The sequence below is a fragment of the Acartia tonsa genome, chromosome 2 (genome assembly GCF_053477335.1).
Source record: "Acartia tonsa isolate MP-2025a chromosome 2, ASM5347733v1, whole genome shotgun sequence".
NCBI classification, from domain to species: Eukaryota; Metazoa; Arthropoda; class Copepoda; order Calanoida; family Acartiidae; genus Acartia; species Acartia tonsa.
Window position 1 is genome coordinate 19,971,038 of NC_137261.1, and position 26,366 is coordinate 19,997,403.

The following is a 26,366-nucleotide window of genomic DNA, read 5'->3' on the forward strand; positions in this document are numbered from 1 at the left end:
AACTTACTGGATCTTATTTAATGTCTCCAAAATTCATTATATAATATGTATGAAGTCTTCAATTATTACCTACATGATGTAAGGGATTATTTATATAGCTCTAGCTGAAACTGAAAATTAAATAATAGGTTTAATTATTTATTGTTTTTTTTTATAAAGATTTTATACATACAACAAATACATTTCAACAATACCTATTATTTCGAAGAATAACATTTCACAATTTAAATCTTAACCCCACTTCCACCCTTTTCAATCTATTATCTTACTAAACTTCAGACAAAATGAAGGAAACGGTTGTACTGGGTCTGGTCTGTCTGGCCTACCTGGCTCATGCCCAGCAGGAGCCCCGACTTGGATCAGACGGACGACCCCTGCTGAATAAACCTGTGTTGGAGTTGTGTATGAATAGAACCTACCATGAGAAGTATGGAGATCATCATTATTTCCTCTCATGGAGAGAACCATGGCATAAGTTTGAGGTAAAGCTAATAAATATACAAGATATATACATACTCAGTAAATTGTGGCAAAGGAATACAGCAGAGGAACAATTTGGATATTATAAAGAGTTTAATTTCTTATGATAAAGATTGCTTTAGGAATATTATGTCGGTCGATGGTATTAACTAAAACTAAACACAAGTGCTTGTCTGCTAAAAATTCATTTTTTAAGTTTGATGAATAAATGTCTCTGACTGACCATCTAGGGTTATAAATCTATTGATAAGCCATTCTCAGGGTTAACTAATTTAACAAATTATCAAAACGAGTATTTTTTAGGTTTTGTTTTTATTTTTAATGAGTTTCTACTCATTTTACTTGTAATAGATAATAAAAATAAGAGAACTATTCTTAAATAAAAAAAACCGCTATTATTGATAAAAACAGATCTATTTCAACGAAAAAAATCGATTATGGAATTCTTGTCGACCATCTTGCTAAAATCAAGGGTGACAAATTAAAAATGTTAGAAATAATTAGACGAATTTGCTTTCTATCTTTTTATTAGAGAAAATTATACCCTAGCTTCTGAATGATGTTAATTATAAAACGGTATCTAAGATAAACAATTTCTAAAACAACAAAAATGAAAAAAATGATGATGCACTTTTAAAACAAAAAAAAGACGTATTATTTTTGTTTGTTAGTGGTATAAATATAATGTTTATTATCTGAACTTTAAATCTAAATTAGTTGGTTATAACTGTTACAACAGGGATAGAGAGACATTGCAAATGAAAAAAAACTATTAATTTTTCTCTCCAAAATTCAAAAATTTTCATTATCATACATCAAGTAGTATTTTTTACTTGTTTTCATAAGTATTCATTCAGTACTTACAAATTACTTGACATAAACAATAACTACTTAGCAAGAATAGTAAGAAAAAATAATTTTGTTCTCATGAGACCTATCCTTTTTCTTCTTGGAAACGAGTGTTAGACTTGGGCTTAAAAAGCCACATAATTCAATATATGCTTTATCTCTTTACACTTAAACTTTCATTAAATAAAGGCAACAAGTTTTCATTATTGTGTCAGTTGAATTATTCTACTATTTTCTTGCGGCTGCGCTCTGTATTCGAAGGAGTAGGGAAAGTAAGAAAATAGCATAAAACCAAACTTAGATAAAAAAGCTAATTAGCCTAAAACCATCAAGGGACCTATAAGAAGCTTCCATAAAATTAAGAACTCAATAGGTTCAGTAGTTATCGAAATCTTAAGCTAGAGACAAAAAAAACCTTACTACTTTATATAATAGGATTTAAACTTAAAGACTTTTAATAAATAATAACAGTGCTTCAATTACAGATGCCATAGAGTCGATATTTAAAGCTTGAAGAATAATCTAAATTTAAATCAATTGTTTATTGACTCCACCCTCCCCCTAATATACTGTGGTATCCGCCGAGGATAAATGGCAGACACCGGAGTTCAATTAGATTACGGCAGTGTGACAGACGTGGACACCTTACTATAGAGAAGCTACGCTTCTCTAGCTTTCACTAGATAATGATCAACATCTATTTCAGTTGTCACTTTATTGAAGGTTTAAAAGATACTAAAGCTATATACAACAAACATTAACTACAATGGATAGGAATAAATAATCATAACATAAAAGCATTGTAATACATATACAATAGTCAGTTTGGGCAATCATGAGTCCCCATCCCTGGAAAGGGTGGGGGGAATTAAGAATACAGTTAACCATAATATAAATACATATGGATTAGGAATAAAGATAGTTAAAGATAAATCATACAGTAAAACATAGATAATTGCAATGGTTAGGTAGATGGCTATCCCTGTCTGGGGCAGGCAGGATAGCCCATGGAGCAGCACAATAGGTAGATAAGCATAGAGGGGTTGAGTGGTAGGTCTGGGTACTAAAGAGGGAAGGTTTGATGATTACTTGTGACAACAACAGTCTGTGTGGGGGTGATTCTATCAGGTGAGGGCAGGTTTAGATCCTTTATCCTCAGGGTTGAGGTGGTGCTGATAACTTGGTGGTTGAAGGGGAAGGTTCCGGTGCTTAAGATGGGAGAGGGAGGGGTAACACCCCTCCCTCCATTTGCAGGACAACTGAGAGATGAAACCAGTACCGTTATCTGACATATTTTCAGGTGGCTTTATAATTGTAGAATAACAGGATTTAGCTAGGTGCGTAGCATCACTATAATGTCTTGGTTTCTGCATGGTCCAGAGCTGCCGCATACCACAACTCTCCCCTCGGAAGGCTGGAGGGGTTGTCTGCACCGCCAGACTTCCGACAGTGGTTGCGGCCTTCAGTTTGTTGTCCTTGTGGAATGGGTCCGCCGGGATACCAGTTGCTGGACGGTGGTGGACTCCAGCCCTCCCCAGGTCTAACGGAATCGGCTATATCTGCTGGAGTAACTGGTCCTGTTGGATATTCTGGCCGTTGGATGTGTACCTCTGAGGCCACCCTGGCAACCTCCAGGGGTGGCACAGCACATGAGGGGGCTTGGACCAACAGCCGCCTGGTATACACCTCTTCAGGTTTCTCCACTGGGCTGGTGGTCTCCATCGTGTTGGTCACCTTGCTGCTGGCAGGCTGGCTACTGGATGCAGGCGCAGTTTCTTCGCCCTCGGGGCTGGTCAGGTTCATTCGGCTTCCAGGGTCTCTGTCAACGCGGGCAGGTGGTGGTTGCCATACTGTAGGAGCGTTGCCTCCTTCAGGCTCATTCTGGACATTGGCAGGGTGGTGCATGGCAGTCCGACCTGCGGGGTAGGGAAAGGTAACAGTCCATCCTTTATGCCGGAGGCTGTCTTGGATCTGCAAGGGTGGCTCCGCTCTAGTTGGCTGGGAGACAGGCCCATCCACGGCCACTGCTGCTGGTAGACTGGAGGCACAAGGCTCCGGATTTCCTCCCCTAGCCTGAAGGGGTCCAGGCACATTGTCTCCATCTTGGGTAGACATAATTGTTGGGGATCCTCTACTTCTATGGTTAGGCTCGGCACTTGGCACATCTAGTTGTGTTACTCCCCAGGCAGCGGTCAAAGCTTCTTCAGTTTGGCTGGTAATGGCTGATATCCTGGCTCCTGGGGCAGATGCAGGGGGCGCAGGCAAGTTTGGCCCAGCCCAAACTTCCTGGTACACCAGTGCAATACAATTACCTTGGCTTGGTTGAGGGAGGTAGACAGCTGGATGCAGTTGAGGGTGAGGGACAGCTGGACTCTCCCTGCTGGCTGGGGGCTCTGGCTGGCTGGGGGTGACGGGTGTCACCCCTTCCTCTGGGGCTGCGGGCTCATTCCGGGGTCCAGGTATCTCGGTGGCGGCGACGGTTGTCGCCCCAGGCACCAGTGTGGGGGCGCTGGATAGCACCCCCCAGTCTTCACAGGTGGCGGCGACGGTTGTCGCCCCAGACATCAGCTTGGTGGTGCAGGGAAGCACCTCTCGTTCCTTCCAGGTGGCGACGCCGGTTGGCGTCCCATACATCGACTCAGACTCGCTGGGTAGCGCCCCTCGGCTCTTGCTGGGGGTGACAGGGGTTACGGACACCGGTCCCCTGTGATTGAGGCTGAGGTCCAGGCCAACCCGGTAGGGTTCAGCCGCTCCTCCCAGCACGTTGATCCTGGCCACTATGGTCCCAATCTGAGACACAGACTCCTGGGTAGCCGCGGCCCCAGCGGCGGCAGCTAGTTGGGGTGACGGCTGGGCATCTCCCTCCAGGTGGACCTGGGTGGCAGACTGGTTGCATGCAGGTTGTTGGGCGGCCTGGTGTTTCTTCATTGCTTGGTCCCAACCGGTTCTACACTTGGCGGCTGTGTGGCCGTTGAAGCGGCAGCGCCCCTTCGTCCAGCTGGGTCCCATCAGGCCGGCTTCCCCAGGGTGTATCAACCTGCCAGGTCTCTCCTCCTCCAGTTGGGGCACCAGCTGACAAACAGGGTCTCCCCTACTAGGGATCAGGCGGTGCTGGGCTGCTTGTGGTGGCTCCTTGGTTACATTCAGCCTCCTCCCCATACACACAGGTTCCTTCCATCCAACAGCGGCTCTCCTCCCCTGGGTGGCGAGGCCAGCCTCGGCCTTAGCTTCTGCAGGTGCTTCTCCACATGAGGGATCCTGCCTCTGGGTATGCCAGGTAGTTGGTAGCAAGGGCCGTTGATGGTGCCAGTCGGAAAGGGGGCTATGATCTCTGGGGGGTACCTGTGGCCAGTGTGTGGACAGGTACCCACAGGTGGACCAGCAAGGCCCAGAAGATGCCATACTGATGGTAGCCTGAACTGTATTCCGGACTGTCAGCAGACTGTTGGTAGCCACCTGAGTTGGGCCAGAGTTGCCAGCTGGTATTGCGTCCCTGCCAGGCTCCGTCAGCTGCTGGTGGGGAGCCCCTGCGGTGGTTCTGGTTTTGGCAGGGGGTGGCCGTCTTATTGACTTCCCTAGTTTGAGCTCTGCATCCTGGTGGGCCTCCATCTTCAGCAGCATGGGGGAACTTGGCTGGGACATGTGCAGTGGTTCAACAAAGTAGCGGCATCTGGTCTTGGAGTGTGGGGGGACAGCCTCACTGCTGCTGGTCAACCATGCTCCCTCCGTGCTGGGTAAAGTCTTCCACTGCAGCAGGTCACCAGTCCCCATCCTTAGGCCGGTCCCCAGTCGTTCCATGCCTGGGGGCTCCCAGGGAGGCTTGGGTGGCGGCTCCCCCACCCCCAGGTACGCGTCGGGCATCTGGGTGAAGGGCCTATTCCCCTGGGACAGCTCCCCATCCTCCAGATTGGTGAGGCCAGTGCCAGGGAGGACCTTTCCACCCCAGAAACAGGTGGTACTGGCCCTAGGGCTGGGCCCCTTTGGAGTCTCAGTTCTGGTAGTAGTGTCCATCTTGGGGCTGGCCACTAAGTTTCTGAAGCTTGTCACCTCCTCATTAGGCTCAGTTGCATCGTTCAACACCCCCAGGAGGACACCTACAGGTTCAGCAATCCCCAGTCCAGTATTGCTATTTCTCGTACGTTGAGCACCAACTGAACAGGAGCTGTGCAGCGGACATTCAGTCATCCTTCCAGACAAGGGCATCTCAGGGACCAGGGGTCTGTGACCTGGCATGTGTTTGATGTTCACTGTACTCAACACAGTAGGCCAAAGTAATAACAGAAGCAGTATCTTGTAGATATAGGAGCAGAGTAGAGTAGCCGCACCGCAAGGAGGTTCGAGCCGGCTCACCCCTAGTATAAATACTATAGCTGTGTAATTAGGGTGGTAGTCCACGTAGCCGTAGGCTCGGTCCTCCTGGCTCAAGAGTTTCTGTGGCTGGCGCGCCCCCATGATAAGTAGCAGGGGGTTGGTCTGTTGGTGCCAGCGTCTTGTTTAACTGTTGAGCCTGAGTTGTTCTCCTTTCCAGTATAGCTCTTGATTTCTGTGGTAACCAGCGGATCTTAGCTTAAAGGTAACAGGGAATATGTTAGGTATCCACAGATGTCTCTAGGAGCGTATCCGCTAGTAGATATATGGATAGGTAGGCTATCTATATATATACATGGCTACACGCCCATATATATATATATACGTGTATAGGAATATCCCCAGAGCTAGCTAGCTTTTCCTCCTTGCTCCAAAAAAAATCACGCTTCCTCTGTATATAGTTCACAACTATGAAGGTCGATGGTCCAGGTACACACCACCACTGCCCAGTGTGGGGCAGCAAGTCAGGCTATGTCCACAGGGTGGGCGTACTTTCGTTCAGTTACCATATCAGTTTCCAGTGTTGTTTGGTGAGGTTAGTATTCACTTACTTGTACCCATGATACAAAAAAAACAACCTTATTTATCACTTGGGTATTTATATATACATATATTTGTTTCACTAACCATTCAGCTTTGAAGTAGGGTTGGCAGGCTAGGAAGATGTTGAGGGTCTGAGCGGGTTTAAGGAACTGATTGGGTTTTCCTTTATCACACTAGAGCTAGAAGGAAAGAAACTTGCAATTCTTTATTTGCTAAAAATACCCCTGTTAAATGCTATGGAGTAGCTCCGCTCCGGTGTGAGTGTGTGTGTGTGTGTGTGTGCGTGGAATCTCCTGTCCTTGTAACGCGCGTCCGCGCCGTCAAATCTGCGCACACGGGGAAAACGCGCTCTCACCCCTCAACTCGCTCTCTCATTGGTCCGCTTCGTCCGTTGGGTTTATGATATTTTCCGCACTCTGTTGCGCTACCCGTGAATGGCGCTCTGTGTGTCCGATCGCTAGCCCCACACTACAGACGGACTTAGTCTAGTGTGGGTAGGAAGGGGGAAGCGCGTGAGGGGACGGGGGTAACTCCGTCCGTTCCCCCTGTGAGGGAGGGGGGTAACTGTGTGTTGGTGTAATAGGGCCTTTTCTTCTTAATCCTAGGCTTATCTATTATATCACCCTGATTGTATTTGCCTTCAATGGAGAGGGGCTCCTCCCTTTCCCTTGGAATAAGGGGTGTATTGTTGTTGTGCTGTGGGCTTGAGATATTTTGATTGTATATCAGGGTCTTTATTATATCACATCTAGCTTCTATTTTTGTCCTTATCACAATTGCATAACAGATTTGTTTACCAACTCTGTTCTATTTTTAGCTGTTATCACAATACACAATAATCCAAGCCTGTTCTATTCTTAGATTTATCACAACACAACAATTTGTTTGCCAAGCTTTGCTCATAAATCTATTGTTTGGCCATAACACCAGGGTGGTAATCCCTGCAATGTAACATAATATCTGTTTTTCTAGATGGGTGGCTGCGTTGTAGCTTCTCAGGATACTCGGAGTTGACGTAGTTTTTCTCTGTTCTGGTGCACTACACTCGTATGTTAGCTCGCAGCTTGCAGCTATGTGGCATGTTTCAGCCTATCGGCGGCAGGGAATGTCCCGTCCTGCTGGCGCCGCTGATCCAAATCCGGCTGATGGCGGCAGGGAATGTCCCGTCCTGCTAGCGCCACTGGTTCGGATCCTGCTATTTCTTGCAGTAAAGTTGGCCTATTTCCAGCCGTTTACACTTATTTGGCTTGTTTCAGCCGGTCCGCAGGCCTGTTTCAGCCCTTTTGGCGCTCAATTCTCCGTTAGATATCAGCGCTGCTCGCGGTTATTCGTCAAATTTCGCTGTCTCGCTTCCACAACTGCCGGATGCAGAGTTAAACTTTGCTGTCCAGGGTGGGTAATTCAGGTTGCTTGCGTCAGTATTGCCAGATTCACTGCTGGGAGTACCTTAGCCTCAGATGCGCGTCTGCTCTACACTTGTGGTTCACCGTAATCTCACACAGCTGTCACCAAAGTTGTGGTATCCGCCGAGGATAAATGGCAGACACCGGAGTTCAATTAGATTACGGCAGTGTGACAGACGTGGACACCTTACTATAGAGAAGCTACGCTTCTCTAGCTTTCACTAGATAATGATCAACATCTATTTCAGTTGTCACTTTATTGAAGGTTTAAAAGATACTAAAGCTATATACAACAAACATTAACTACAATGGATAGGAATAAATAATCATAACATAAAAGCATTGTAATACATATACAATAGTCAGTTTGGGCAATCATGAGTCCCCATCCCTGGAAAGGGTGGGGGGAATTAAGAATACAGTTAACCATAATATAAATACATATGGATTAGGAATAAAGATAGTTAAAGATAAATCATACAGTAAAACATAGATAATTGCAATGGTTAGGTAGATGGCTATCCCTGTCTGGGGCAGGCAGGATAGCCCATGGAGCAGCACAATAGGTAGATAAGCATAGAGGGGTTGAGTGGTAGGTCTGGGTACTAAAGAGGGAAGGTTTGATGATTACTTGTGACAACAACAGTCTGTGTGGGGGTGATTCTATCAGGTGAGGGCAGGTTTAGATCCTTTATCCTCAGGGTTGAGGTGGTGCTGATAACTTGGTGGTTGAAGGGGAAGGTTCCGGTGCTTAAGATGGGAGAGGGAGGGGTAACACCCCTCCCTCCATTTGCAGGACAACTGAGAGATGAAACCAGTACCGTTATCTGACATATTTTCAGGTGGCTTTATAATTGTAGAATAACAGGATTTAGCTAGGTGCGTAGCATCACTATAATGTCTTGGTTTCTGCATGGTCCAGAGCTGCCGCATACCACAATACTACCATCTTTTTGGGCTGAATCATTTACATCTAAGACATTACGTCTCTATATTAATTCTAAAATGTCTTCCAACTTTTCAGGACTGGGATTGGTTTAATGCCAGAAACTTTTGCCGGGAGAGATGCATGGACCTGGTCTCTTTCGAAGAGCCAGATGAGTACAGACATTTTGCCAAGATTATGTTCAAAGGTAAAATTTAAATTTTTTGATCATGGAAGGAAAACTAAGTTGCGGGTTTCGTCGTATTTTCACAGTAACGTTTCTCCTATGTCTAGCCCCTGCGGGGGGCTCTAGCACTGCGGGGACAATCATTAACATTTACCTAACCCAACTGAACCTAAAGTAACCTATCAAAGGCTACTGTGAAAATACGACGAAACCCGCTACTTCGTTTTCTTTCCATGATCCATTTTTTAAAAATAATTTCGAATATTAAAAATTTGCATTTAGCAAGGTTTATGCATTTTCTTAACATATTTGTTCTTGACCAGCAAAAAAAGATGTTTGCATTAAACTGTAATACTGTCAATCAGACTTTACAAAACTGATTGCTAAAAAGTTATAAGTATACGTTCCTTTATATGATCAATGAAATTTTTAGCTTATATCCGAAAATATCCATGATTAAATAACATTCTTTTCTAATAATGTGTTTGTCAATGCGTTAATAAGAGAATATAATTTAACTACTCCTATTGATGTATCCTTAAAAAAGGGAACTCATGAATATTTTTTTTGTTAATTAAGATAATGTGTCCTCCATCTACACATCAGGAAGGAAGTGTAACTTCCAAGACAAGGTGAGAGATTTACAACAAATTTTACATGTCACTTTGCATATTAAAAAGAAGGTCATGTTTTGGGGCAACTATCTCGATAGACCACCAACCTCCACATCTAAATTCAAAGGAAGTTAACTTTTCGTTTTAAAGATTGGGTAAGGCGTACATTAAGATCTTTTGCATATGTTTTAAGAAGGAAATTTGGATTTGTAATCGATAAGAGCTATAAATCAAAATAAGAATATTATACAATAATTATAACAGGGGGCAAATAGCCTATGACAATAAATTAATTCTAAATAAGCTTTAGGTATACTAAATGATTTATCTGAAAAAATCTTACTGTCTAGAAAATAATATCCAAAAGAAACCATTGTAGTCCATGGTGTGTGAATTGTGAACCTTGAACGTGAAAACTTGACACAAAATTTTGTCTTCATTGCAAAAATTAGGGACAGATAAAGTTAATCTGTAAAAAATACTTATTTATCAATTTTAAATAAACTGCCTTAATGACATTTTTCATACTTTCATACAAAAATATAATTTGTTTGGCATTTTAAAAGCTATCAAACCAAGTCATTTTTAGTGATTTATAGACAATTCCTGCCATTGAAACAAAATGAAAATGTTATTTGTTTAAATAAGAAAAACATTTGTTTTCAAAAATATTTATCCTTTTCGGTGGAGGGCAATACATTTGTTTACATTTCTTATTTGTTTCTGCAGTTTGTTTGGAGTGTTTACATTTAAAACCTTATTTGTTTACACAACGGTTTGGTAAACAAATGAAATATAATTCTGGAGGGTTTTAGGCAACAATGACATCTTGTTTATTTCAAGGGTAATCAAAACATTAAAACGTTTTGAGAACTTATGCCAAATTAACTAAGGGAGGGAAATACTCACCATCAAAGCAAAAATTCACAATGAAACATAATCAAGATAAAAAGAATTTATTTTGGTTAATTGGGTAGATATTTTGAGAAGGGACAATCACTTTTTGTTTTGTTTTGACAATGTGATTGTCAAAACAAATGTAAAGTCCTTAGAACTAAGGAACTTATTTTTAACGTATTATATGTCCAGTTTCAAAGCAAAATCTGCTAATACTTTTCTAAGACATCCCCACCCCCATTTATCAACTGTTCTTAAAAAGAAATGATGATTATGTTTTTTATATGATTAATGTTAATTCCAATTCTCTCATTATTAATATTATGATTTATCTAACATACAAAATAGTTTATGATAAAACTGCAATTAAAAAATTGCCGGAACTGAATCCAATCATTTCTTAATTTCAATCTTACAAAACTGTAGGCTTCGCCCCTTGCCATTTACATTTAATATTTTAGTTTGGGATTGTAAGGATGGGAAGGGAGGGGGCGGGCATATCAATAGCTTAAAATATCTTAATGTTAAACAGTTTGTGAAAGGTATTTCATATTTTATAATTTAGGGATGTGACTCAGTAACTCTGCAACCCATCAACATTAATGGTTGGTTCTGGGCTGATGGTAACACCAGGATTCCTGCCACTAACATCCCCTCCAGAAAAACTTTCTGGTCCAGGTAAAAACTAAAGCAAGAATCACATCGAAGCATGGAGGTAAACTTCTGCCACTTATGCTAACCTTTCTTAATTACGTTCATAATTGCCTAATTTAAAATATTTGGTACTTGCTTACATGTGGTAGACTGGAGCACCGAAACCCCCCCCCCCCCCGCTTAGTTTTGACAAAAATCAAAAACAAGGGGGGGGGTAGTTTTTTAATGTCTGGAAAACGGCAAGGAGGAAAAGTGCTCAGCAAGGCAAAGACTTAACCCCCCCCTTAATTTTGAAGAAAATCAAAAATAAGGGGGGGGGGTAGTTTTTTCACTGTACAACACGCCAGAAAGTTGAGTGAGGTAAATCAAGAAAATCCAGTATACCAGAGGGGAAACCTTATTACAGGGATATTCATGTTTTGGGGCATAATTTCCTTATTTATTGACTTTGGCCAGTAAAAGGTTTTAATTTTGCGCAAAACTCTCTCTCAACTTTCTGGCGTGTTGTACAGTGAAAAAACTACCCCCCCCCCCCCCTTATTTTTGATTTTCTTCAATATTAAGGGGGGGGTTAAAAACTACCCCCCCCCCCTTATTTTTGATTTTTGTCAAAACTAAGCGGGGGGTTAAAAACTACCCCCCCCCCCTTATTTTTGATTTTTGTCAAAACTAAGCGGGGGGGGTGGGGGTTTCGGTGCTCCGGTCTTCACATGTAAGCAAGCACCAAATATTTATTACTGTTGGCAAACATAAATTGCTTGGTAAATATTTCCTCCCAAATTATTTTGGCCACAAAGTTTTATCCTATTATTTTTCTCTGATACTTCTAAGTTATAACAACCAACAGCCAACAATTAAACATATGTCCAAACGTTTCAACCACTAATTTTATTCTACAGAAGAGGTAATTTTGTGTATCATCATTTGAGATGTACCTCAACCTATCTGGAATTGTCTTCTCCCTTTAGATTCCTGTATCCATATTTATATAGAAAACTAACTTTATATAATAAAATGTATTTATTATTTCAGGACTGGTGAGCAGGGCAAACCCCAACCTGATAACTGGGAGGGGTTGAAACAAGGAAAACTTGACAATGTCAAGGTAATTAAATAACTATTTTATCTTATATTTAACTTTCACTGTAAATATTGTTATTATATCAGATAGTAAGTTCTGGTATACATAAAATGTCCACCCCCCTCCCCCCCATCTTAATTAAATTCTAAAATTAAGTAGGTACTATTTCATGTCATGACTTGTAACAAATAATATTAAGGACAAGAGTGGTTTGACCATTGAGGGTCTGCAAGAGTTTTACGACGAGGCCTGCCTGGCTGTTCTCAATAACAAGTATGATGATGGTATCCAGTGGCATGATGTTGCCTGCTATTTCAGGTAAACTGCGTGGAAATAGATTTTGACTAGACTTGAACCAATATTAAAGTAAACAACCATCACCAAACCTCAGCTAGACGACCTATCTTTTTTTAAGCCCCTTTATTCGGTTGGTCAATAATAAGACTTTTCATACAATAACTAGTGCACGGATTTTGAGGGAAAAGACAATAAACGATAAATTGGTGTACATACATCTCCAATGACGATAAACAAAATTACGATTATCCCTTCGATAGATGAAAATTTTTGATTAAAAAGTTAAGACACTACTACCTACCCAAAGAATTTTAGTTAACAAATAAGACTAAGTTCAATTTTGTTTCACTGCACTGTCCTAGCTCCCTGATATTTTGAAACGTTTTATTTTTAGATCTAAGATCATCTGCGAAGATTCTGACCTTCAGATGAAAAGAATTTTAAAAGAAGAACAAGTGGATGTGAGAGTCCCTGAGGAACCAAGAAGATTGTAAATTAAAAACTTTATTTGAGCTTAGAGGATTTTTAACAAAATATATTCATAGAAATAATTGAATATTCATAATTTTTGTTGTTTTAACCTCTAGGCTATGAGCTTTGAACGCAAGGGAGAGAGCTATCGTGCAAACTTCATATTCTTTATTACCTATTTAAGTTATTTATTTATTTATATATATAAAAATTATTTATTATTCATTTTTAGAATGGCGTTAAATGTTCGTAAATTTGAAAAATAAACTTTAAAATCATATAAAATATCATGTTTTTTTCACTTTAACACTATTACCTACCTAAATATTATCTGAAATACAATAAGATTAGTACATAACAATTAAAAACTATTCGAAATCGGTATAGTTATATGCCGCATCGTATTAAAGACAGCTTTCCGCTAAGGCCAGGTCTAACAAAACTGGTATTAATAAGAAAAAATTATTTTTATTTTGATAGTTGTACAAAATCGTCTATAATACGATGCTACACATGCTCCTTCAATATGGCGGAGAACCGGTTCTTATACAGCGGACATTAATCGGTTTCGTAGCCATATTGGAATAAATATTCTCAAGTATAACCGCTCTGATAAATATTCTTATTATTAAAATAATAAACACACATACTAATAAAATATATTTTTTAAATATATAATTCTAATCACAGTTTTACAGTACAAATTTTACATGGAATATAATAGCAATAAATAATTTTAAATTAAATCATTTTAACATAAATCTAACAGTTCTAACAAAATGTTTCAATAGAGTATTTTGTTAGTTAAAAATCAAAATAATAAACTCAAAATTAATCTTAGTTTTAATGTACAATAAATTACAATAAATCAATCAAACTATTTCAAACTACCTATTCAAGTAGGTATAACTTCGTGGTTTATTAAGATTTATAATAAAAATCAACCTATATCAAAATCATAGAATGAATTTAATTTTATCATAATTTAAAAAAATTTCTCTAGGATTTTCAAATTTTTTATATTGCAATATCTTGAAAAGAAAAAAAAATAAACTGCCCCTTGTTAAAAAAAAATATTTCATATTTTTCATTATATTTATCAGATCTATAGGAAAAAATTAACCAGAATATTCAAAACAGTAGCGTGCAGAGGATTTTGCCAGGGGGGGGGGGGGAGGCACGCCTCTGAATCAAAAAAATGAGATTCAAACTTTAAGAACAACAAATTAGTTTTAACAAATAAATCATGAAAACAAAATATGTACCTATACTTTTTACTATCTTTTATGGCAATATTAGAAATGGCACACATAGAAATTAATAGCAAGTGTTCATGAGGAAGGATAAATATTCTGAACATTTTTTAGTTCCTTAAATTTTTCTTTAAACTCTTTTTCTAAAATCTAAGATTTCCAAACAAATTTTAATAGACAAATAAATAATGCAAAATCTATAGTAGTTTGGCTGCCTGAAGAGATATATTAAACAAGCTCGATGAATTTTAAGGATTGGGCATCAAATCAATCGATCAAAAAAAAAAGAATATTTCTAGTAGGAGTTGAAACAAATAAATATGCTTCCTCAAGATAAAGATGACATTCACACTTCTTCCATTGTCAATAAGGTTCTTGCTGACCATCATATGCTTCTCCAGGCTTTTTCATCTAATCTTGATAAAGTTGAACATAGCAATGATATTGACATCTTTTCCCTATATAATCTTCATGAATATTTCTTGATGTATTGAATGTTGATTGTTGATAGGTACTAATATTGACAATGATGACCACACCCTGCTGGACAGTGAGCCTGCTTGTTGATCCACTCCTTCACATGTTGTACATGTCCACCATGTCCACATCCCTAAAAAATAAATTGTAAAAAAATCAATGAGAATCTTCAGAAATACATAAGTAACTATGACACAAAAAACCCGTATTGTATTTTATCTTTTATTTGGCTTATTTTGCTCAAAAAACATTGTCGTTCCGTCTTACAATTTGAATAATTGACATTTCTGTGTTATAAAAGAAAATAGTCACGAAACCTTTTAAAGTTTAGTTCAAAACTTCAATGTGAGAACATTTTAATAAACTGACGATAAAACATTCTCATTAAGAAAAAAATCAAATAAATCCTACTTTTGTTCACTGTTCCGTCTCAGCACATTAACTATTAATCATAAAAAGTTTTTTTTTTTCTTGGGGGTGGGAGGTTATTTTACTAGGGGCGATGATGGTGGTAACCCACTCACCAAACAGTTGAAAACATTTCTGTAGCTTTAATTCGCTTTACACAGGCATCTTGTTTCTTTTAGGGGAAAAAAATAGCAGCTACGTACGCCATTATCATCTAGGTGATCTGGTTTCAAAGGGATAGTAAGTGGATAGAAAAATAGAATAAAACCATCATAAAAAATATATCTGAAAATATGATAGCCTGCCTAAAACCATCCTAGGACATATGTGATGATTCCCTCAAACAGAGAACTAGCTCGGTACCGTAGTTATCGAAATCTTAAGTTACAGATGAAATAACCTTACTATTTTATATAAGAGGATAGGATATAGAGAAAACAGCTGTACCTGGCACCAGACAAGAAGACCTCTGACAACAGCATGGCAGACAGAACACGTGGCTGGAGATTTTCTACACTTTTCACACCACCAGATTCCATCATTTCTAAATAGTAAATATTCAATCATGTTAAACTTAAGATACGCCCAACAAAACAATTTAGACAGACACGTACATCAATGTACAAAATTCGATGTATAATGCCCATGTTACGCAAATTAAATATCATGTTGATAGACAAACGTACATTATTATACTTTGGCGGGCAGACAAATACTGCATGAAAAGACATTAAATTATTTTCTAATACTTTAAGCTGAAAACAAAATGGTAAAGATATTGCACGAGAGCAAACGCAATCATAAGCTTTTAGAGACCACTGTTTTGGAAAAAAAGGCATAAAAATTGAAAATTAAGTTAATCCTCTGGGAATTCAAAAGGTAAAATTCAGATGTAAAATTTACCTAGCCAAGGTGCGTCCACAAGAGCCACAGGAGGATAAAAAAGTTGTTGACTGGCAATTCATTGTATTCACAGTTGCCAAAGGACACAGCCGTATTATCTAAACATAGATATATTAATTCATTGTATTCACAGTTGCCAAATGACACAGCCGTATTATCTAAACATAGATATATTAATTCATTGTATTCACAGTTGCCAAAGGACACAGCCGTATTATCTAAACATAGATATATTAAATTGTATTTACAGTTGCCAAAGGACACAGTCGTATTATCTAAACATAGATATGTTAATTCATTGTATTCACAGGTGCCAAAGGACACAGCCGTATTATCTAAACATAGATATGTTAATTCATTGTATTCACAGTTGCCAAAGGACACAGCCGTATTATCTAAAAATAGATATATAAATTCATTGTATTCACAGTTGCCAAAGGACACAGTCGTATTATCTAAACATAGACATATTAATTCATTATATTCACAGTTGCCAAAGGACACTGCCGTATCAAACAAACATAGACATATTAATTCATTGTATTCACAGTTGCCAAAGGACACATTCGTATTATCTAAACATAGATATATTAAATTGTATTCACAGTTGCCAAAGGACACAGTCGTATTATCTAAACATAGATATATTAATTTATTGTATTCACAGGTGCCAAAGGACACAGCCGTATCAAACAAACATAGACATATTAATTCATTGTATTCACAGTTGCCAAAGGACACATTCGTATTTTCTAAACATAGATATATTAAATTGTATTCACAGTTGCCAAAGGACACAGTCGTATTATCTAAATATAGATATATTAATTCATTGTATACATATTACGAAAAGACACAGTCGTATTATCTAAGCATAGACATATTAATACATTGTATTCACATTAGCCATAGGACAACAGTGACGCATTATCTAAACTATAAATCCCAAATTAGTAAAAACAAAATTACCCCTTCTGTAGATTCTGTAACATAGTTTGGATAATTAGGGTTGTAAAACATAACTAATATTTAAAGTTTGGGTTCCGGTATATTTCATAGTCGACTGTCCCCTTTCTTCCTGTCCCTTTATAATATTTGCCAAATACAAGACAAAGTTTAATATAAATTGACCTATCCCTTCTTGAAGATGTCACAGTATTTCCTCTACTTTCACGAAGCATAGCTTTATAAATATTTGTATGATGAAAACTTGGTAAAATTTGACAGAACAATAACAAAAATTCCTTTGCACTCAAAAACAGATTTGTAGGGCTAGTTTGAAAAGAGTTTTTTTTTATCATAAACACATAGTTCCTACTGCTGCTCTGTCAGGGGCGTCATGTGTAAATTGTCGATAAAGTTTTAAAAGTCTTTTTGCTAAAATGAAAAAAATGGCTAATAGGCCTAAACCATAAGATAATTTGTTTTTAATGAGAGCTTTACTTTTTATTTGTAGGTTAGTTGGTCTATTTTAAGTTCTAAAATATCTTTAAAAACTGTTACAAGAATAAGAGTGGTAGGTTCCGCTGTCACTAATCAATCAAAATATAATACTCAGAACACAAGTATTCCAGGCCTAAATTCCTATAATACAAAAGTACAATTTGTTTTTTATAATATTTAAAACAATTTTCGTTTCATGCCATTATTTTTTGTTATTAGCATGTTTTTAAAAAACATTGATATTAATACAAAATATGATTATAAAGACCTTGTATTGATGTGTAATTGAATCTAATATACCTATGTACCTACTTAAATAGCATTGGTATATCATTCAAATCAACCCATATATAAAACTAACGAACAAGTAAGGAAAGTAGGAAAATAGCCTAAAACCAAACTTAGATATATAAATTAAATAGCCTAAAACCATACAGGGACCTATATCTCTCATAAAATGGAGAACTCCATCGTTTCAGTATTTTCCATAAAAGACATACAAACGAACATTGACAAACAAAGAGTTACTGCGTTTTCAATATTAAAGAAAAATGAATAAATTTCAAAATATGAATCCTTATGTGAAAGTAACAGGATGTTTGAGAGTGTGTCTGTCTGTCTGTCTCTGTGTACCGAAGTATCTAGCTAATCTAGATACTATCAGTTAGAGCAATTAGTTACAGACGTAAGGACAGGTCGACCTTTATTGTAAAAAAAGCTTAGCCTTAAAAAGCCCTAAATGTAAAATTAAAGTCACTAAGATCAGAGCACGAAATTCAGTTGGTTATTATTTAAATTACAGAATATCAGTCAAAGTATGTTTATGATATAATAAATTCTATGAGCACTCGCATTTAAATTAATCCGATACTTAGGCACAAGGGTATAAATGTGGAAAAGTTAATTCTATCTTTGCACTGCTCCTTCCAAATTCGACCTTAGGTGGAGTACAAGCGAAGATTTCTACATTATGATTAATGTTTGCAAAATAAGAGATGTTATCTTTTAGCTTGCAAAATTACATTTAAATTACACAAATGCTTTAGCATCCACGCACACAACAAAACAAACGTTGGATTAATTTTTTAAATATTAAATTATGTATCCGAACATGGACAATTATGTTCATAGTTAGAACAGTGGTAATGTTCAAGAAAAATTAGAATAATATAAAATCCTTACGAAATCTTACAGAGGAGCACCATGTAAGTGATCAGACTTAGAAGGAGATATCCAATCTAATGAGCATAAGAAATAATTTCAGATAATATCAGCATTTGATGACAATAAATTATTTGAAATATAACTGTTTAGTTATTGTTCTGATGACTTCCTTGTACTTTGTCTGGGTACAATAGTATGTTCCATGACAAAGACATGTTTAAATCCATTTTATCATATTTAAAACGATAATGTATAAATTACTATTTGAAAAGACACCCAAAACAGGTATATACATCAGACTTGAAGACTAAAACACAGCACACGTTTTGTACAATATACATCAATTAAAATTGCCTGAGCTGGATCTTTAAATCATTTTAGTGGTAAGCCAGATCAAAGTGAGTCAGAGGGGTGAGCCAGATTGGAGTGAGCCAGATCGGGGTGGCTCACCTCGATCTAGCTCACCACTAAATGATTTAAAGATCCAGCTCTGATAAATGTCCTCCACCCTGGTTAATTTAGGAATTCCAATTCTTTCTCCTTTGAGTTGCATAGCCTCTCTAACAATCACTTTGTACCCTGTAAGTAACAGGGTAATAAATAATCCTTATAATAAAGTTACAGGATGTCTGTCTGTTTGTAACGAAGGATTTTGCTAACCGCTCAACCAATACAGTTCTCTTTTAAGGGTAGCTTCTCATAGATCCTGGGAATGTTTAAAACTATTTATAAAATTAACCCCCCCCCCCAAAAAAAAATCTTTCCTTTTTCTTTTTAAATCTAAAATAAAAAATTGGGTTATTAAATTCAACTCTCCCCTCCTCAAGTGCCCCTAGAGGCATCTAAGGACGTATCTCTGCATGAATATCTAACTTCAGTTAGTAAATGTTATCAAAATTTCAAAAAAAACAATGCAAAGGTAAGCATAGATTGCAAATAATTTATATTTTTACCAAAACTACTCCGCTAATTATATATTTTGTATCCCTGTTAGCATAACAGCCTAATTCAGAGACATAAATAAACTGGATTGATGCAGTTTGTAACATTAATAAATGTCTTATTGTATGGCACATTTTTGTTTCAAATCTTTGCATAATTTGTATTTCCCCTTTTGTATTATTATTTCTAAGCATCAGAGAGAAAATTTATTAAAAGTCCTCAAAGTATTTAAGCCAACGAATAAGAAAATATCAATATAAAACTTTAGGGACTAGTATAGTAAACAGCCCATTGTCCCTTCTCTCTCTCTTATTGGTGTGTTTATTTATTTAGTTTAGTGTCCAAACGTTTAAACCACTAATAGTAATCTACAGAAAGTATAATTTTGTGTATTATTATTGGGGATGTACATCAATTTATCGACCATTGTCTTATCCCTTTAGATCCCTGTCTTTCCATTCAGTAGCGCAACCCTAAAATTTAGAAAATTTATTTTTGGCAAAAGTATTTGTTTTGTGACTAATAAATTGCTAGGAACTCAATGCGTTTTAATCATCCGTCATTTTAGATATATTTTTTTCAATTATTGACAATTTTAGTATCTCAAACGATTTCATTTCATGAATATATATCCTTATCAAAGGTCTTGTCTGCTGTTAACAAATTGCAAAATTCTCCAATTCAAACAACGTCAAATGATAAGCTAACAAATCAATCAAATCAACACTTTAAACATCTTTCACTTTTCATGGTCATATAAATTTTACGGATGAATAGTTGGGAAGAAAATATGATTTTATCATTTAAAATAACAAATTATAATCCCTCCAATAGACATACATTTGTAGATTCTTCATCACACAACATTTGCTAGTTGGTCTTTTGAATTTAATCAAAAGCCAGACCATCAATAAAGGAAATCATAAAATTTTTTAAATACCTAACAATCATGATAATTTTACTGTAGAAAAAAAATATCTACAAATCTTGACCTCCTCCTTCTTGTCTAATTATCGCAGAGTGAAAATATTGAAGCCCATAATGGGTATATTTGACATGAGGTAAAAATTGTTGTTAATTTAGGTTGCTATCACTTATTGGTCAGCTCATCATCCAGTAAAAGTGGATGGAGTCGTTATTTCACCAGTTACAAGTTTCACTTTAAAAAGGTTCATGACAATCTGGTGTAAGATCCAAGTAATAATAAATCCAATAAGCCCATGCTTTGCAAATGCTAATTACCCAAGAAAAAGTTGCAAATGTAAAAAGGCCTTACACGCAATATAGAAAACAAGAATGATAATATTCAAACATATAAAGTAATGAAGATTTTTTTGTCTAAGGCTCGGAAAATGCTGGTCCGAATTTGTTGCACCTTTTTTATGGTCTTGTAGGTAGTTTTAGGATATTTTTACCTATTCGATCCTCATAGACTAGGAGCGAAGCAACAAGTATATAAAAAGGCACCAAGATTCGATTTTAAACAGAAATTTAATTTTTAGGTGCACTGAATTGGAAGCAAATACTACAATAGTTTGAAACAAGTGTCTAGGTTTTTAGAGATTTTTTAAATTCTCAATAATATTGTAAAGTTCTAGAAAGTTTCTTTAGACTTTTATAGGGAATAGCTACATTCTAAATATTTTGTGTGCAGAATAAATTCTTTAAATTGTCTTAGATAGACACACCTTCAAAACCAGTGAATAATTAGGTACATAGTTAGTGTTCATTTTTAGAGAAAATATTATGAAATTATACTTTTTTAATTTAAATGGTTTATTTCATCCATTTTTCAATATTCAAAAAATTTGGATAACCTGTAAATCGTCTTCTGATAGAAATAGGTTCATAAAAATTTTTATATGCGGTTTTCATTTTTTTTCATAGAAGTTCCTACTCTATCAGAATTTGTCCAATTATGATTCTATTTTAATATTCGTTAAAAATTATCTGTGATACGAGGCTGCACATGATTTATGGAAAATATTTTATAACTTTTACCCTAACCCTGCATACCTGATAATTAAGAGTATAATTCTAGGCTGTTAACTTCTTAATTGCACACTTTTAAATACAAGCTTGGTGGGCTAAAAACACGTTCTCAAGGGCTATTACAACAAGCCATAAGGAAAAAAGATAAGAGGATGAATACTCACCCCCTTTTCATGGTAAAATACTACTTCCCCATCCCTAAATTTTTTAAGAAAATTTAGCAGACGAAAATCAAAAGCCGCCCAGGGCTTTTTGTAAGTCAATCATAAATAATAATGTGAATAAAAATAAAAGCGATATTTAGCAAACAGCCGTGGGCGGTCAGAATCAGCTGAATGTTTATTATGAAAAAAATTTACCCTTTTTAGAAATAAAAGGATTCATCTTTCATGCACAAATTTTTTTAAATAAAAATAAATTCTTTGTAATTTTTAATTAAAACATTAAAACGACAATATCTAAAAGTAAAAAGTAAAAAGAAATATTTTTTAGATGTTGTTATTTAAGTATTTTTTATATTTAATAGGGTAAGGGGGGGGAAGTTTCGGTAAGGGGCTATTCTCGGTAATTTCGACCTACCTTCATTAAATGACCTTTTTCTCCATGTTCCTTTCAAATGACAGAAAAAAACATAAAAGCAAATTTGTTCCTTATTAAATTGCCTACAAAAAAGTATAAAATGAATTTTTTTGTGAGATGAATATTAAGGGTACTTATTGGGTCTCAAAGTCGGACGAAAAATTTTTTTTTCCCAAAAATTTTTTAGTAGGTGTGTAAAGATCGACCTACACAAAAATTGGTAAGACCTAGAGCTGATCTGAAAAACTTTTTGAACTAGAAATTGCCCGCTTTTTCCAAATCCGTTGAGAGCTTTAAAATCGGGTTAATATTTTTTTCAAAAATGACCAAAGTTGGCGCCGGGGGAAAAATCGGTAATTTCAAAAGAAATTAAAATTCAACTTTTAAGGTCATGTTTTCATGTTTTCTTTTGTCAAATCTATTATTCCATATGGACTTTTTAAGAATTAGGCCTAAAAATGAATAGAACAGATAAAAAACAAAAACAAAATTAATTTTATTTTTTGAATCAAAATTTTGCGAGGAAAAAATCAAAATTTCTGGTCCTTTGAAAAAAAAAATATTTTTGACATAGGAGGAATAGTCCGATCTTTATGAATTTTTTTGTGGTTAATCCCAATCACCTATACTAATTATGATTTATTACGCTTGTATGGTCGTTTGGCCTTTTTTCATCGATTTTTTTAAGGTTAAAATGTAGTCAAGATTTTTTGCAAAGATGACACTTTTGCTTCAAATTCAATTTTTGAGGTCAATTTTTAATCAATTTTCATGTTTTTTGGGCTAAATCTATAGTTCAATGTGAGCTTTTTTAGGATCAGGCCTAAAAAGTAATAAAATAGGTTTTTTCTTATATTAATTTTAAGTTTTTAAAAAAAAAAATTTCGAAAAAAAAAATCGAAAATTCGCGTCTTTCAAAAAAATTCATTTTTAACATAGAAGGAATAGTCCGATCATTATGAAACTTTTTGTGGATAATCCCTATAACCTATACTAATTATGATTATTTATGTTCGACTGGCCGTTTGGCCGTTTTTCATCGATTTTTTTTAGGTTGAAAAAAATTACCGATATTTCCCCCGGTGGTGGGGAAATATCGGTAACTTTTTTGCGGTCAATTTCGGCCAACTTCTAAAAGTCCTAGGATAATGTCCTTTTAGGACCTGATAGTCCTTTCCGTAAGCTTTCTACTGGTCTTGGTTTCATTTGAAAATAATAATATTTACCCCATTTTTTTTCAAAAAACCCGAAAAAAAACCGAAATTTCCCCCCCCTTACCCTAACAAAATTTTCTTTTTATATTTAATTTAAATTTATTAGAAAAGTACTTTAAAGAGAGTTTCCCTTTAAAAGAAAAATGTGTAAACAAAGGAAAAGTTCCTATTAACCCGTGGATGTCACAGGAGTTATTAAAAATCAGAAAAGCCAAAAATAGGGCCTTTAAAAACAAACTTAAACATAGGACTGAATCTGCTGAAAATAAATTTAAATGCCTAAATAATAAATTCAAAAAACTTGCTAGAAAAGAGAAGAAAAAATATTACCATGAAAGATTTGAAGATTGTGTTACTGATATCAGAAAGACTTGGTCGCTAATTAACTTAATAGTCAAGAAAAAAAAGTGTAAAAATGACGTGCCTTGTGTTTTTACAGATGCACAAAAATCCTATAATACTTTCTCTGAGATAGCCAATGGCTTTAATGACTTTTTTGTTGATGTTGGGCCAAGACTTTCTGAATCAATACCTCAATCTTCTAAATCTTTCAGGGATTTCTTGGGGGATCAATATGATGAAGAATTTAACTTTCAGGAAGTAAACTCTTTTATTATCAATATAACTTTGTCCAAATTAAAATCAAAATCAAGTGTAGGTAATGATAATATCTCTATGAAACTTTTAAAAGAAATAATGCCAATAATTGTAAAGCCTATCATTCACCTGTTTAACCTCTCTTTAAACACTGGCTACATTCCTGATAACTATAAATGTGCAAAAATTATACCTATTTACAAAGCTGGTGAAAGAGATAGATTTGACAATTATCGTCCTATTTCCATACTTCCAGCCCTCTCTAAATTACTTGAGAAAATTGTTGCTTTTCAAATGATTAGATATCTTGAGGGAAACAAAATGTTATATCAACATCAATATGGCTTCAGAAGGTCAAGAGACACACAACAACCACTGATACATTTAATCAACAAAGTTTATGACGGACTGAATAAGCCCCAATCAGAATACAGTGCCTGTGTGTTTCTTGACCTTAAAAAGGCATTTGACACGTGTGATATACCAATTTTACTATCCAAACTAAAACACTATGGTTTTAAAGGTGTATCTGCAAAATGGTTTGAAAATTATCTAACTAATAGAAAACAGTATGTTGAAATAAATGGTGTAAAGTCCAAAGAAAAAGTATTAACCCATGGAGTACCACAGGGCTCTGTCATTGGACCAATTTTGTTCTTGTTGTATATAAACGACCTTCCAAATTCAACAACCTTATTTTGTAGCCTTTTTGCAGATGACACAATATTTTGTAAAACCTCAAGTAATTTAGAAACCATAAAAACATCATTAAATGAAGAATTAGATAAGGCATCAGTATGGTTTAGGGCAAATAAACTTTCTTTAAATGTATCTAAAACAAAATACATGGTCTTCAGACTTAGCAGTATGCAACCTGTCAATAATAACTTTAGAATCTTCATTAATGGGGAGGAAGTTGAGAGAATCAGCAATGAAAATGAAACAAAGTCTTTTAAATTTGTTGGGGTACATCTTGATGAATTTCTCAATTGGAATGAGCATACAAAAATGGTAAAAAACAAAGTTTCTAGTTCTCTATATGCATTAAATCAAATAAAAAATGGTCTCCCATCAAAAACTTTGAAAACGATTTATTCCTCAATGATTTTGCCTCACTTAAATTATTCTAATATCACATGGGGTCTCTCTAAAAGTAAAGATATTGATCAAATAAGAAAACACCAAAAAAGGGCAATAAGGATTATTGTAGGTGCTAATTATAATGCACACACTGAAATTTTGTTTGGACAATCTAAAATCTTAAAATTTGATGATTTGGTAAATTTAAACATTTTAAATTTTATAAGTAAATTTCTTCATAAGAAACTCCCAGAAAGCTTTGATAACATGTTTAAAGTTCTTTCTTCCCAGAGATCAAAAAAGTTACTGATAAGTATACCTAAAACAAAACATCTTGAATATTTTCCAGCAGTGTCATTTCCAAAACTTTGGAATAACTTGAGAAATGAAATAAGGCTTTCAGACTCTGTAAAGAAATCATTGTCCATGATTAAAAAAGATTATCTTTTAAATTATAAATCATTTCATTGCAACAAAAGAAAATGCTTTTCCTGTAAGAAATAAAATCTGTACCAACTTCTGTAACTGTAAATAGTTATTTAGTCAACCCACTTAATTATTGATCTATTAAATTCGTGTAAATATCTTTATATAATAAATAATTTTTGTAATTTCTGGCTATAAATAAAATGATAAATGAAATCAATTAAAGGGGTAAATTTACGGCCTACTCCAAGGCTTAATTACTCCTTGCTATGCAATTTTTAAAATATGATTTTATATGTATATTTAATAATTTAAATGTATTGCATTAGTTAATAAATTCTATTCTAATTCTATTCTATTCTAAATATTATATTCTAATTATTAAAACTTTACATATTAATTTTGTAATCCTCCCATTTGAAAAGTGGTGGAATAGCAATAAAATTTAGCGCGGCAACAGCGCTAATTAGGCCCCTGGGCCCACTACCTATTTTCGTCTTCTAGTTGCTTCGATTCCTCTCTTTTATTTTTTTCTCTATGCAACAAGCAAATATTTTCTATTGCCTTTTTGTCGGTGAGTTATGAAACTAGAAATTATAAGATCTTTAGAAGGTTACACGTGACAAAACATTTTGTACTTCACATAAAACATATTTTGAAGCCTTGAGATGATATGCAAAATTATAAAAGGTTGATATTGTCCATAATAAATTAAAACTCTTACGGAGGTTGATTAGCAAATTATTTATTTTACCAAAATTGATGTACAAATTTTCTTATCCGACTAACAATGAATATGGAATACACAAAAATAGGTTACTACGTATGTATAATTTTGCAATGTATACGCCAGGGAAGAAAAGGGCAATGACGTTTAAACTTGTTTTCTACTCTTTCTATCCTTATAATTATTTGCAATTATAAACAAACAGTGGGAAAATACATGTTTAATTTATCACCAATTTATGTCCATGTACGCCTGAATGTATTATATTGCCTACCGTAACAAAATCCATGAAATATTTTTACATCCACAAGTTCAAACCATCTACATACAAATATTATATTAAATACACCAAGAAATACTTTATTTATAATTGAAGGAGTAGTTATTAATTT

At 35.7% G+C, this 26,366-nt stretch overlaps 2 protein-coding genes across 6 annotated transcripts in view; one reads left to right on the top strand and one right to left on the bottom strand.

The window, feature by feature from the left end:
• Positions 1-13,054, top strand: part of LOC145306512 (uncharacterized) — a 370,409-nt gene extending 357,355 nt beyond the window's left edge. The window contains exons 2-8 of the mRNA XM_080148656.1: positions 278-482; positions 8,668-8,776; positions 9,335-9,387; positions 10,832-10,944; positions 11,953-12,025; positions 12,201-12,319; positions 12,693-13,054. Of these exons, the coding sequence (XP_080004782.1) occupies positions 285-482; positions 8,668-8,776; positions 9,335-9,387; positions 10,832-10,944; positions 11,953-12,025; positions 12,201-12,319; positions 12,693-12,792 (765 nt within the window). The 5' untranslated portion in view covers positions 278-284 and the 3' untranslated portion in view covers positions 12,793-13,054. The remainder of the gene's footprint in view (positions 1-277; positions 483-8,667; positions 8,777-9,334; positions 9,388-10,831; positions 10,945-11,952; positions 12,026-12,200; positions 12,320-12,692) is intronic.
• Positions 13,055-13,943: 889 nt separating this feature from the next.
• Positions 13,944-26,366, bottom strand: part of Wdr24 (WD repeat domain 24) — a 41,928-nt gene continuing 29,505 nt past the window's right edge. For all 5 annotated transcript variants that reach the window (XM_080148510.1, XM_080148498.1, XM_080148504.1 and 2 more), the window contains 3 exons: positions 15,811-15,908; positions 15,355-15,451; positions 13,944-14,632 (listed from right to left, as the gene is read on the bottom strand). In XM_080148510.1, coding sequence (XP_080004636.1) covers positions 14,537-14,632; positions 15,355-15,451; positions 15,811-15,908 — 291 coding nt within the window. In that variant the 3' untranslated portion in view covers positions 13,944-14,536. The remainder of the gene's footprint in view (positions 14,633-15,354; positions 15,452-15,810; positions 15,909-26,366) is intronic.